Source organism: Cyprinus carpio, chromosome A1 (genome assembly GCF_018340385.1).
Source record: "Cyprinus carpio isolate SPL01 chromosome A1, ASM1834038v1, whole genome shotgun sequence".
In the NCBI taxonomy this organism is placed as follows: domain Eukaryota; kingdom Metazoa; phylum Chordata; class Actinopteri; order Cypriniformes; family Cyprinidae; genus Cyprinus; species Cyprinus carpio.
In genome coordinates, this window is record NC_056572.1 from 35,785,588 (window position 1) to 35,800,218 (window position 14,631).

Sequence of the window (14,631 nt, forward strand, 5' to 3'; positions counted from 1 at the left end):
CTCTGATGAAATAGGTGTTGTGTAATTAGTTTGATGGATTACAGTAAAAGTGATTCTAAGAGCCAGTGGTTCTGTGATAATCAGTTAATATAAAGAATTTTCCAAACAGTTTGTTTTTTTAGTCACACACAGACATCAATAATCAGCATATGAACCTCAACAATGGTGACCATAAAAAAAAAAATAATAATAAAAAAAAATGCAGCAGAGCATGCTGGGAGCCATGGATGGGTTTTGTACCACAATAGTACCCAGCATGCATTGCAGCATTTTTTTTTTTTTTTTGTAACCATTGTTGAGGTTCATATTCTGATTATTGATGTCTGTGTGTGACTAATTGACACCATAGAAGACCAAACTTTTTGGAAAGTTCTTTATATTAACTGATTATGAAAGAACCACTCACTTTTTGAATGGCTTTCGTTGTAATCAATTGAACTAACTATAGATCACCTATTTAGTAAGTTTTTGAACTCTGAACAGCTTCATAATTGATGACTATCATCACCAATATGCTGTATAACAACCAATACCTGATCATATTTTCTCTGGGTTTTTTTGAGTTATAACAAACGTGTTTCAAAAACACATGGTTACAACGTCCAAAAAATAATAATCTAAGAATGAAATCAAGGGTCAAGAGCCCAACTAAAGCAAACACTGATCTCTAACATGGTTACTTCAAATGAAACAATAAATCAACATCTAAACCTTAGTTAATTCTCAATAAGATCTTCTGTAGACGTCTGACAGAAATAAAATCAGTCTGGTTACTAATAAGTGGAGCTGGTGATGGTGTTTGTTAACAGCAGCTGTTCATCACTAATGCTCAGTCAGCACTTAATTAATCACTTGATTACATAATTGCAAAGTTTTAAAACTTACATGGTTTAAGTAAAGGCAATCTGTTTACTCAAACGTTTTGAGTTACTGTGACTTGTCAGGTTTTACAGTGTAGAAACTGATCATTTTCCTCTTAAGTATATAGAGAGAGCTCCTTCTGGGGATCTTGAGAGCTCTCTTCAAACCCACACTGTGAGCAAGAGTCAATATCCAGCACAGAAGCAGACTCATCTGACAAACCATCCTCTGCTGCTGTCACTGAGTCTGTTCGACTCTTCTCTGCACCACACTGAGCAGAACTAGTACTTGGAAACATTCTCGTCACATTTATTGTCCTGTTCAACAACTAAATGCGCTTTACTCTTAACCACATCATCATCATCATCATCATCATCAGCAGCAGCAGCAGCAGCAACAGCAGCAGCATTTGAACTTGTTGCCGCTATCACCGGCATCACTGAGGTATTCACTGCTACATTTAAAGCTATATTTACCTCTGCCTGCCTTACTTCCGTGAGGCCTGTAATCTCCTCCTGACCCGTCTGTATGGATGAAACCTAAGCAGCAATCTCTATCACATTCACTGGGCCAACGTTTTTCTGTTCACAATCTTTATGCGGACACATCTGCCGTTTATGGCCAACATCGCCGCATACAAAGCAGCGTAAACTTCCGGTAGTTGCATAAATCATATATGCTCCCCCTTCATGTTTTATACGAAAAGAAACATTAAGTGTATGATCTGGTGATTCTAAAAAACATGTAAACCTGTCTCCTAAAAGACATGACATGCTTCAATGCAGGGTTCTTACACCCCAAAGAAATCGCTCTGAACGGACTCGCAATCTTACCAAACCGCACTCGTTCACGCTCTAACACGTCATCAGAGATGAACGGCGGCACGTTCGAAATCACATCTTTACTAGATGCGTTATGCAGCGGTGTAACTTGCACTAATTCATCTTTAATGATAAGCCCACTTTCGATCACTTGATTTACAAGTTGTTGTTGTTTCAAAAAAACGACTACGGCTCTATTCATTCTGGACGCAGAGGAAATATTCTCATGTCCTACCTTCTCTCCTACAGCGACTAAAACATCCTCCACCGTCACTCCCTCCTCTGGCATACACCTGAAGCCATTGCGCAGAGAGATGGATGGCGTCTCCACGTGGAACGCCATCCTCCTCTCACACGAATCCCACTTTTCTACAAAAAATAAACTAATACCAAAACATACAAACAAACACAAAAAAAAAATAGGGGAAAAGAAAAAAAAGTAGGGAAAAAAACAGGTGAAACTTTCACAGCTTCACTCCCGCCCAGCACCACTCTCACCCACAACCTCCCAGCATGCACCACGAGAGCGAGGGAGAGGAAGAGAGGAAGAGAGGGAGAGAGAGAGATGTAGAGCAGTGCGACATGAGGAACAGTCTTAAGAACCGCTGTTAGAACATTGATTTTGAAACCAGTGAATCCATTAGAATTGTTAGAAGACAGAATCGCGATTCATATATGAATAGATTTTTATGTGCACCTTTAGTTTTCTCTTCCTCTTCTCTAAAGCAGTGCAGCATGGCCTCGCCCCCTTTGCTACCTTTTGTTGTCCCTACCAGTCATTTTTGTAGGGATTAAACTGCCAGAATTTTAAAAGACGATATCGCTGTTTGCATTGAACTTTCAGCTTCTTAACTTTGAAAAAGTTCACAGTGGAAAGACAAACACAGATCAGCTGTTCATCTATACATGTGGCACCAACTGTTTTTCGCATATGTACAAAAATATGTATCATTGCTTTAATTACTAACATCCCAAAGTATCTTTTCAAGTTTATTATTAGAAACATACATTTTCAAAAATAAACATAAATGCTTCAAAATTTGCGTTTTCAGTATGGGTGTGTGTAATTTACGTTGTAGAGCAAAATGTCAAAGTATTGTCAAGTTATGTTTACCACAGGTTTTATTTTACTCACAGAATTAATTAAAAAACTCCATTATAAAACCCCATAGGAAAATCTTGAATGAATAAGCAGTCTTCAGGGTTCTGACGTCATATATGCACCACTCTAAACCGCTTTGATTTCAAGATTGAATTTAGTGTGTGTTAAGGGCTCTGCACTTTGACATTTTTAAGACCGGGGACAGTCTTGCACACTTTCTTCCTGTTTTGTGTACGTGCTCTCAAGGGGCCAAGACCACAAGTGTGGGTATTTGGACAGGCCAACAGTTTACAAAGAGAAAAATCCACCCAAAGAAGCTCAGAACCCTTACGAAAATTAACCATTGTTTTACTACAACAAAAAAAAAAAAAAAAAAAAAAAAAAAAAAAACTGGTTACTGTCATCAAACCATGGTAACCACAAATGTACTGCTGTTTTGCTACACAAACTATAGTTTAACCATGGTATTTGTAGTAAATCTGTGCTTATACAAATGGTAATCAATACGTCAAACAAACATGGTTACTACACTTTTACTGTAGTAAAACCATGGTTAATTTTTTTATAAGGGAAGGGTATAACTAGAACTTAATCTGCTTGACCTACTTTCCTAAAACTAGTCCCACAACTGAAAGAACATTTACAGCTTACATTTTGTACAGACAAATTTATATTAGTGGTGAAATGAACACAAATTTAAGTCACTTTTCTGAAATGTCTTGTCCTGTACATAGCTCTAAATGCATTACTAAAATGATCACTTGTGTTTGCAAAACTGAGGAAACATAAATTATTTAAGACATATATTTGACACTGATGATATTGAATCATGTGCCTTTCCAGAGGCTGAGAAACAGCAGTTATGGGAGATTATCAAGGATGAATTGCAGGAGATCCTGAAGAAGTACTCCTTAGACTTCTCAAAAGAACAAATGAAGGTAAACAAACTACTCATGTAACAATTCTGCCTCTTCACTTCCATGAAGAAACACACAAATTTAGCAGCACTAATGATAAGCTATGTAGTAAATGTAGATTGTAATTCTTTACCATCTAACTGAAATGTAAAGTCTTGTTTTTCATAAACGTATGATGAATGTACTATTCACTTTTGTTTGTGAAAAAAAGACAATTAATTGAGAAAACGCTGAAATGTGTGCTTTACTTGTTTATTTTTGCTCCACCGACAAAAACAAAACTCAACGAACAATCTAATACCCGAATGAACTAATGAATCACTGCTTGAAAAGAACCAGTTGAGTGACTGATTCATTGATTCATTCATAAAGACAGTCATGTCATGTAGCTCACCCAAGATGGTGGCACATGCACAAGCAGCAGCTTCTCTCTCTCCCGTAAGAATGGTGTTTTTGTGTTTTTTTCAGTCTTGTGAGTCGCAGTGAGTCTACCTGTCTTTAAGCGTGCATACAGTCGTGAGTTTCTGCTGGATGTTGGCAGAACCACATTTTTAGAGTTAAACTCTGCACACACCGAAGAGCTGCAGGATCTCGGTCTGCTCCGGAGACCTTCACCATCAACGACCCGAACTACTGCATGTCGCCCACAGCAGAGGTGCCACAAGTGGCGTGAGAGGAAACAGAAGAAGAGGGGTTAAGCACGGAGGTATCCGGGCTAGGCTAACTGCTAACCGTCGCAGTGTTTTTGTACGTATTTTGTTAGTAGCTAACGTACGCTCTTTGGACAATAAACTGGACTACATCTGACTACTACGCTCAACTCAAAGGACTGTAAGAGACTGTTGTGTTTTTGTGTTCACGGAAACATGGCTCAGCAACAGTGTTCCAGACTGTGTTTTTTAGCTCGATCAGCTGACATGCTATCGAGCAGACAGATTTTTCGTCATGGGAGGTAAGTCATAAGGCGGCGGGCTTTGTGTTTACATCAATGATGCGTGGTGCCGCGATGCTGTTGTGGTCTGCAAACACTGCTCACCCCTGGTGGAGTTTATGATTATTAAGTGCCGGCCATTCTATCTACCGAGGGAAGACATCCCTCCCAGCTCCAACAACAATAACAGGAGTAAGGCACTGAATGAACTGTATCAGCACATCAGTGAGCAGCAGACAGCCCACCCTGATGCTTTTCTCATCTTGGGTGGGGATTTCAACCATGCAGACTTAAAGAGTGTGTTCCCAAAAATACACCAAACACATACACCAACACATAAACTTTCCCACACGGGGTAACAACACTCTGGACTTTGTTTACACCACTCAGAGAGCAGCTTACAAAGCCCTACCCCTCCCCCAACTCGGTGCCTCAGACCACATTACTCTCATGCTAATGCCTGCATACAGACCGCTCGTTAAAGTCGCCAAATCTGTTCACAAACAGATACAAGTGTGGCCTGAAGAGTCATCAAAGGCTAACACCACTAACTGGAGTATGCTTAAGCAGGCTGTCACATACAATAACTCCACAGACTTCCAAGGAGTACTCAGAGACTGTCACTGCCTACATCACCAAGTGTATTGATGATGTAAACAGTCACAAAGACCATCACTGTCCGGGCCAACCAGAAGCCGTGGATGACAGGGGAGGTCTTCAGACTCTTGAAGACGTGGAACGCTGCCTTCAGAGCTGGAGATGAGGTGGGCCTGAGGACAGCTAGGGCCAACCTATCACACGGCATCAGAGAGGCTAAGAGACAGTACTCCAGGAAGATAGCCCATTGTTTCAGCGACAGCAGAGACACTCGGAGCCTGTGGCAGGGGATACAGACCATTACGGACTACAAGCCCCCACCACGGACCTGTGACAGCACCATCTCCCTGCTGAATGAGCTGAATGCCTTCTTCGCTCGCTTTGAGGCACAAAACAGCACCACTGCACAGAAAACTCAGCAGGATCAATGCACACAAAGCTCCGGGTCCTGACAACATTCCTGAGCGTGTACTGAGAGAATGTGCAGTGGAAATCACTGATGTCTTCACAGACATTTTCAACATCTTGCTTAGTCAGGCTATTGTCCCCACATGCTTCAAAGCTTCCACCATCATTCCAGTCCCGAAGAAGCCGTCTCCATCCTGCTACAACAACTACCGTCCAGTTGCACTTACCCCTATTCTCATGAAGTGCTTTGAACGGCTAATCAGGCACCACATCAAGGCATGTCTCCCTCCCCTCCTTCCACACTGTAAAACCCGACAAGTAACGTAACTCAAACCTTTTGTGTAAACAAATATCCTTAAAAACATGACAAGTTGGCTTTACTCAAACCGTTTGAGGAAACCGATTGCCTTAAACCATTTAAGTTTTAAAACTCAACAGTTATGAGTACTCTGAACTTAATTCAGTTGAGTTCACTGAAAGAAGATATACATTGCAATTAAGAAATTAAGTGATTAATTGAGTGATAATTGAGCATTAGTAATGAACACCCTGCTGTTAACAACAGAATTCTACTGAAGAAAAAGAGAGAAAGGAACTACAACTAACTTCAGACACAGCCTCACTAAAACCTGACAAGTTTATGTTAACTCCAAACCGTTTGAGGAAACCGATTGCCTTAACACATTTAAGTTTTAAAACGAACAGTTATGAGTACTCTCAACTTAATTCAGTTGAGTTCACTGAAAGAAGATATACATTGCAGTTAAGTAATTAAGTGATTAATTGAGTGATAATTGTGAATTAGTGATGAACAGCTGCTGTTAACAAACAGAATTACTGAAGAAAAGAGAAACACAAGAACTACAACTGACTTGAGACACAGCCTTAGATAAAATAAACTGAAATAAAATACATTAAATCTCTCAAGATCTGATTAAACACCCCACAAACAGCATCACCAGCTCCACTTATTAATAACCAGACTGACTTTTTTTTTCTGTCAGACGTCTACAGAAGATCTGATTGAGAATTAACTCAGGTTTAGATGTTGATTTTATGTTTTCATTTAAAGTAACCATGTTAGAGATCAGTGTTTTGCTTTAGTTGGGCTCTTGACCCTTGATTTCTGTCTTAGTTTTTTCTTTGGCTGTTGTAACCATTTGTTGTAACTCAAAAACCCAGAGAAAATAATCATCATGTGTTAAACACACACTCACACTCTTAGAAGCTGCTTTTATCCAAAGCAACTTACAGTGCATTCAGGTTAGCATTTTTTTGTTATCTAACCTGTACCTAGATGTTGGTTGTTGTTATGCTTTATATTGTTGATGATGATCATTGATTATTGAACTGTTTGGAGTCTAATCTCTGATGAAATAGGTGTTGTGTAATTAGTTGGATTGATTACAGTAAAAGTGATTCTAAAAGCCAGTGGTTCTGTGATAATCAGTTAATATAAAGGACTTTCCAAACAGTTTGGTTTTCTGTGGTGTCTCTCAGTCACACACAGACATCAATAATCAGCATATGAACCTCAACAATGGTGACCATAAAAAAAAAAAAAAAAAAATGCAGCCAGAGCATGCTGGGGGCCATGGATGAGTTTTGTACTACAATAGTACCCAGCATGCATTGCAGCATGTTTTTTTTTTTTTTTTTTCGTAACCATTGTTGAGGTTCATATTCTGATTATTGATGTCTGTGTGTGACTAATTGACACCATAGAAAACCAAACTGTTTGGAAAGTTCTTTATATTAACTGATTATGAAAGAACCACTGATTTTTTTTGAATGGCTTTCATTGTAATCAACTGAACTAACTATAGAGCAGCTATTTAGTAAGATTTTGAACTCTGAACAGCTCCATAATTGATGATTATCGTCACCAATATGCTGTATAACAACCAATACTTGATCATGTTTTCTTTGGGTTTTTTGAGTTATAACAAACATGTTTCAAAAACACATGGTTACAAACGCCAAAAAAAAAAAAAAAATCTAAGACAGAAGTCATAGGGTCAAGAGCCCAACTAAAGCAAACACTGATCTCTAACATGGTTTACTTCAAATGAAAACATAAATCAACATCTAAACCTTAGTTAATTCTCAATCAGATCTTCCTGTAGACGTCTGACAGAAATAAAGTCAGTCTGGTTATTAATAAGTGGAGCTGGTGATGCTGTTTTTGTTAACAGCAGCTGTTCATCACTAAAGCTCAATCAGCACTTAATTAATCACTTGATTACATAATTGCAAAAGTTTTTAAAACTTACATGGTTTAAGTAAAGGCAATCTGTTTATTCAAACGTTTTGAGTTACTGTGACTTGTCAGGTTTTACAGTGCAGGACATTTATGGACCCCGTCTCACCCGTAAAGCACTCTGCATTGCAGGTGATCCCACCCTCCCGTCACTTACAGCTTCTTCAGTCCTGCTGCCATCAGGTAGGAGACTGCGGAGAGTCTCCAGGCCAGGACCAGCAGACTGAAGGACAGCTTCATTCATCAGGCTGTCAGGAAGCTGAACTCCCTCCCGACCCTTGCCCCCCTCCCCTCCCCTCCCCTCCCCTTCCCTCCCCTCCCCTCCCTCCCCTCCCCTCCCCTCAATGACATGGATTTGAACATGATGAGTTCTGAATTACATTGCATATTGTTTTGTATTTTGTAGATCTTCAACGACCCCATTCATGGTCACATTGAGCTGCACCCCCTGTTGGTGAAGATCACAGATACTCCTCAGTTTCAGAGAATGAGACACATCAAACAGCTGGGAGGAACATATCTGGTGTATCTGGTTGGTTTCAACAATCGCTTTGAACACTCACTTGGGGGTGAGAAAATTATTATATTCAAAGCTGACATTTTAGTAGGCTATTTAAGTAATATTTTAATAATTTGGTAACACATTCATGGTTCTCTGTTGTTGGTTAATGATCATAATAAAATAAAAACTAATAAAATATTTAATATTTTAATTAGATTCCATGTTTTTGATCTTGAAGTAAACAGTAAAGGTATGTTGTGTGTGTGTGTGTTAGTGTGGCGTATTTAGCAGGACGTCTGGTGAAGATTCTTCATGACAATCAACCAGAGTTAGAGATATCAAAACAGGATTTCCTGTGTGTTCAGATCGCTGGTCTGTGTCATGATTTGGGTGAGGAGCACTAAAGCTTATGGAAAAATCCTCCAGCAACTTTTCTTCACATAAAAATAAATATATATATTTATCTGTAAAACATCTTTAAAGGATACATAACATACACAGTTTCACCTAATCTCATGTTAATCTTGAGTACCTATAGAGTAGTACTGCATCCTTTCATATCTCCAAAAAGTCTTTAGTTTTATCATATTTATAAAAGAAAAATACAGCTTTCCAATTCTCTCTGGAAAAAGCAGAGCTCCTGGAGGCGTGCTGTGGGCGGAGCTATAATACTGATGTTTTGTGTTGTTTACATTAACATATATTTACTTATGCGCTGATTTCCAACAAAAGACGAAATCTGATGCAGTTGTACTTACATGAATGGGGTCTTTTATCATGGGACCGCTCCATGTTTTAATAGCAAACGATGTGCAAATCCAGCTTCGACCTAGGCCTTGTTTATAAAACATACGCCACTGAAATGACGAGAACACACAAATGCACTTATCACACTCCGTTGCTGCCCCAGAAAAACAAACTGCATCCACTGTTCGTGTAACGCTGGGTTCTTTGGGAAGCTGAACACAGTAAACTTTCCCTCACATCCAAAAACACACTTATTTGGAGACATTCTTGAACAAATCCTATGTAGCGCTACCGAGGATTTCCCAATGAGCGTGGTCTCGCGGTCTCCTCTGGTCGACGTGTGCGTGGGCGCACTTTTCCGAGAGAAATGCTTATATAAGGATTTCCACCATTGTCTACATCATTAAATCCAAAATCAAAAAAATAAAAGAACAACCGAAACTTTTACCAACCCAGAAGTAAGATTTTCGGCACAGAAATTCTCCGCCATTAAGGATTTCCACCTGTTTTTAAAACTTTGGCCATGTTTAGCCATGAGAATCCATCTCTTTAACACTGTGAACAACTCTGAATACATGAAACACCATTGTAGCCCCCCTTTAAGCAACTTAGTAGGGTCACTGTTTACAAATGTTTTTTGGTGATTGCTTGAATTACTGTATTTTGTGCTTGATATATCTGTTTAATGTTTTAAAGTGAGCCACAAATGGGAAACAGGTTTTTTTGGACAAAAATAGAATCATGTTTTACTTACAGTAGGGGTGGGCCAAAATATCATATTACAAACTTATAACACGCAATACGGTCTACAATCTGAATCACGATATTCAAAATTTTGTACTATTGAGAATATCCAGAGTCAAACAAGCCTAAGGACTTAAAACACAGTGGTGCATTAAATAATCAGTTGCCAAAATGGTCATTAAAACCTGAGTTAAACTTTAAAAAGCTGTATAATCTTAACTGTATGAATTAAACATACATTGATTCTTATTAAAGCTACTAAAGTTCTTCAGTCAAGAGCAGTGATTGATATTCTCTGTCTTTTGACTTTTGTTGACAGTAATGACACAGACAGCAGCAGGTATTTGCATTAGGCTTAAAGACCAAATACACGATACTGACACATATCCGATTTCCTTCACATAACTGACTGTCTTTATGTAAATACTTGCCAAGACGGCCTTATTTCTATGTATATTGTGTCCGTGTTATATTTACAACAGGCTTTATTTTACTTATAAATTGAAAACCCCATTGGAAAATATAGAAGGAACCAGCGGCAAATTAGTATTCTGGGTTCTGATGTCATACTTGCAGGACTCTATATCTTATGCGTCAGAGAAACTTGCACACAGTCACCTTTAGAATTCTGTCATTTGGAACCTTCCGTTTAGGTGGCCGGGGGGGGGGGGGGTGTACTCCCAATGACCAAACACAAGTAAGGAACAGGAACCAATGAGACCAAACAGAACAGATAACCACATGACAAACCAATGAGAACAAAACACATGGACTAAAGGAACACATGAGGGCAAGGAAGAAACAATGTTACAGCAAAATTACAAAGTAAAAGACATGGAAACATGAACACAAAAAAAAAAAACCCAACGTGACCGATTGGTTCAGGTCTGTGTTCCTGCACATAACAAATTTCATTTCAGCCCCCCATAAAGGGCTGTATTGATTCCTCTCATAAGTCACACGACATACCACTTATCGCCAGGAATCTTTGACTGAGAAGCGTCTAACATGTCTCACTGTGTTATATGGAAGCATTGCAAGCTACGCAATGCTCGTTCCCATTATCTCAGGGAAAACCACAAATGTTCCCTGTTAATACGATTCACTTTACATTGCGTCAGTTCACTCTGAGAAGCGTCTAACAATCTATAATAAGAGACAAAACAATAGTGAGCATGCAATAAAAACAGTTACTCAAACTGTGGGTACTACCTTACTGTCAGATACACCACAAGCATTGTCTTTCGAGACAACAAAATCTTTGCATGGAAATGCCATGAGTAAAATTGCTGCTGTTGTTTTACAAAACAAATTCATGGTTAAAAATGAAGTGAACAAAGGACAGAGTTCTTACTGGACACCAGTCCTGCAACTTCAGTTAACAAATAAAAAGTTCATTCCACAATCTTATCCTAATGCTGGAATCAGACGGAAGGTTGATGCAAAGACTGTTATAAAATTTTTTTCCAACAGCTTTGGCATTGAACAGTGTCTTGGTTGTCTTTTGGAAGAATCTTTATCGTTTGGTTTCTGCGTCGCAGTCTATATGTTTGCTCTTCTCGTTATTTGTTCACTAGTGTGTGAATACAGTGGGCAGGGGCTAAACAGGCAGTGATGTAAGAGAATTTAGATTTTCTCAGAAATTAAGTCGCCTTTTTTAAAGGCCAAGATCACATGGCCATCAATTTTTGGCGCATATGGATATCACCTTGACATAATCACCATTAATACACAATTACAAAAGAACCTCCTGTAAATGATTACCTTCACAAAACAACTGTCCCCGAAATAAAAGCCAAAAGACAGAAGACAATGAGATCAGTAAACTAGAACTGAAAAGGGCAGAGATAGAGATACTAAGGAAACTACAAGGACATAAGAAGAAACAGTAAATACTGTCACAATGATCCGCTTGAAAAAGTAGATCGTGGATGTTTTCAAGATCAATCATAATATAAATTTTCAAGATCGCTCACAAAAAAAATAAGGAACAAAACACAAAAAACCCCTAACTTACAGTGTAATATGAAAAGCAAGAAGATACATACTGGTAAAAACAAAAAAAAAAAAAACATATAACTCATTGACTTATAGTATCATAGTTAATATTATTAATATGGGGAAGCAAATTGCAATTTCGATTCAGGTAACAATCACACAATTACAATTAAAGACGTAAAACAAATGCAAAAATTGCTGTATAAATAAATAAATAATTGTTATTTTTTTATTTTTAGGTCATGGTCCATTTTCTCATGTATTTGATTGTCTTGTAAAATTCCTGAAGCCAAAACCAATAAACACATAGAGAAGAGGTAAGATGCGAAAATTTCTTACTTGAGTCTTTATTACATTTGGACATGCAGCCTATCATTTTGCATTTGGACATGCTGTATTCCATAGCTGTTTGTATTTGTCAACTAAAAAAAAAAATCTTGGTCAAATGTATCTGATAATATTTTGTTAATAGTACAAAAGTATGACTTGCAAACCACCTGAGAATATTATTCTTTTTTTTCTTAGGTCCTATGCCTGATGACATCCCCTGGAAAGGTGGACAGGTGAGCTTGGGGGTCCATTCAACAATTGGTGTTTCATAATGTTTATTTAGTTATATTTTAAAAAATGTGAATACCATTAAGTTTGCAAGGTTTCTGATTCTGAGCTGTACATAAAAAAGTAAACAAACCGTTGATGAGCTATTAATTGCACCATCGTGTCATATTCTTCATCTTTTACATGATGTTTGTCAAGGACCTTAATAATAAATATCATAATCGTTCCTACACATGACATTCCTCATGCACCCAGTGGAAGTTCACTATTTCAGCAACTGAATCCTGTACTATATATGTTTATGATTTCATCTGTCCTTTGGTGTCTTTACTGCAGCATGAGCAGATGTCAATTCCAGATGTTCGATGACATTGTGAAGTACAAGAAAAAATGGAAGGCTGCAGAACTGAAGACAGCTGTTGAAAGAATATGGACTGGTGATAAAGACGTGTCACCAATTCATTAACAGAGTTAATCGAAGGGGCAAACACCTTCAGAGGTACAACTGATACTCCAGGTCAGGGAATGAAATCTCTGGTCTGACAGGTGGGGTGACCAAAACTGAATTTAATTTTATAACATACCATTTTCATATTAAATATCAAAATTAAAACCAACACAAAGCACAGAAATCTTTCAGCATATTATGCAAAGAATTTCATTTGTAATATCAACCCGATTCCAAAAAAGTTGGGACACTGTACAAATTGCTTGAGTCAAAAAAAGGAATGGAATAATTTACAAAATCTCCATAAACTTATATTTTATTACAATAGAATATAGATAACATATCAAATGTTGAAAAGTGAGACATTTTGAAATGTCATGCCAAATATTGGCTCATTTTGGATTTCATGAGAGCGCTACACATTCCAAAAAAAGTTGGGACAGGTAGCAATAAGAGGCTTGGAAAAGTAAAATGTACATATAGAGGACCCAGCTGGAGTACCAATTGTGCCAACTTATTAGGTCAATTGGCAACATGATGGAAGGATAGAAAAGAGCCTCTAAGTGGCAAAGCAAAAAAAAAAAAACATGAGACAAAAAAAGTGTCTCTCAGGAAGTCGAGATGGGCAGAGAGTCACCAATTCACCCAATGCTGCGGTGAAAAATAGTGGAGCAATATCAGAAAGGAGTTATCTCACGAGAAAAATTGCAAAAAAAAAGAGTTTGAAGTTATCATCCAATCTACAGTGCATAATAATCCTCCAAAGGAATCAGAGAAATCTGGAACAATCTCTGTGCGTAAGGGTCAAGGCCAGAAAACCCATACTGGATGCCCCATGATATGGACGGGCCCTTAGACCAGCACTGCATACAACATACATGAATGCTAATGTAATGGCAGTAATCACAAACATTGGGCTCAGGAATAACTTCCAGAAAAACATTGTCACGTGAACACAAATCCCCGTGCCATTCAGGCCGTGCCGCATCTCTCTTAAAACGATCTATAGGTCAAAAAAGAAGCCATATCTTAACACATGATCCAGAAGCGCAGGGGGGAGGCCATTGTCTCTGGGCCAAGGCTCTGTTAAAAAATGGGACTGTGGCAAAGTGGAAAACTGTTCTGTGGTCGGGGACTAAACATCAAAATTTGAAGTTCTTTTTGGAAAACTGGGACGCCACGGTCATCCGGGACTAAAGAAGACAAGGACAATCCAAGTTGTTATCAGCGCTTCAGTTTCAGAAAAGGCCTGACATCCTCTGAATGGTACTGGGTTGCATGAGTGACGTTTTGTGGCCATGGGCACGCTTACAAACCATCTGGACTAGTCACCACAAATCAATGCTGAAAGGTATATCCAAGTTCCTAGAACAACATAGGCTCCCAGTCCAGACGTCGTATCTTTCAGGGGAAGACCTTTCAGTTCCAACATGACAATGCCAGAACCACATACTGGATCAATCACAACATCATTGGCTGCGTAGAAGATGGAATCACCGGCGACTACTGAAATGATATGGCCTTTCACACATAGAAAACATGTGGGCGCAATTATAAAGAGGAAGACTGCGACAAGAAGACCTAAGACAGTTGAGCAACTAGAAGCCTGTTATGAAGACAAGAATGGGGACAACATTCCTATTTCCTAAACTTGAGCAACTTGTACCTTTCCTCATCCCCCAGACGTTTGCAGACTGTTTATAAAAAGCAAGAGGGGATGCCACACAGTGGTAAACA

General features: G+C 38.6%; 1 protein-coding gene across 1 annotated transcript in view; it reads left to right on the forward strand.

Annotated features, from left to right (window-relative positions):
* Positions 1 to 14,404, forward strand: part of LOC122146908 (uncharacterized protein MG461 homolog) — a 29,855-nt gene extending 15,451 nt beyond the window's left edge. Inside the window, exons 2-4 of the mRNA XM_042767072.1 lie at positions 3,628 to 3,722; positions 8,304 to 8,466; positions 14,274 to 14,404. Coding sequence (XP_042623006.1) covers positions 3,628 to 3,722; positions 8,304 to 8,466; positions 14,274 to 14,404 — 389 coding nt within the window. The remainder of the gene's footprint in view (positions 1 to 3,627; positions 3,723 to 8,303; positions 8,467 to 14,273) is intronic.
* The last annotated feature ends 227 nt before the right edge of the window (positions 14,405 to 14,631 follow it).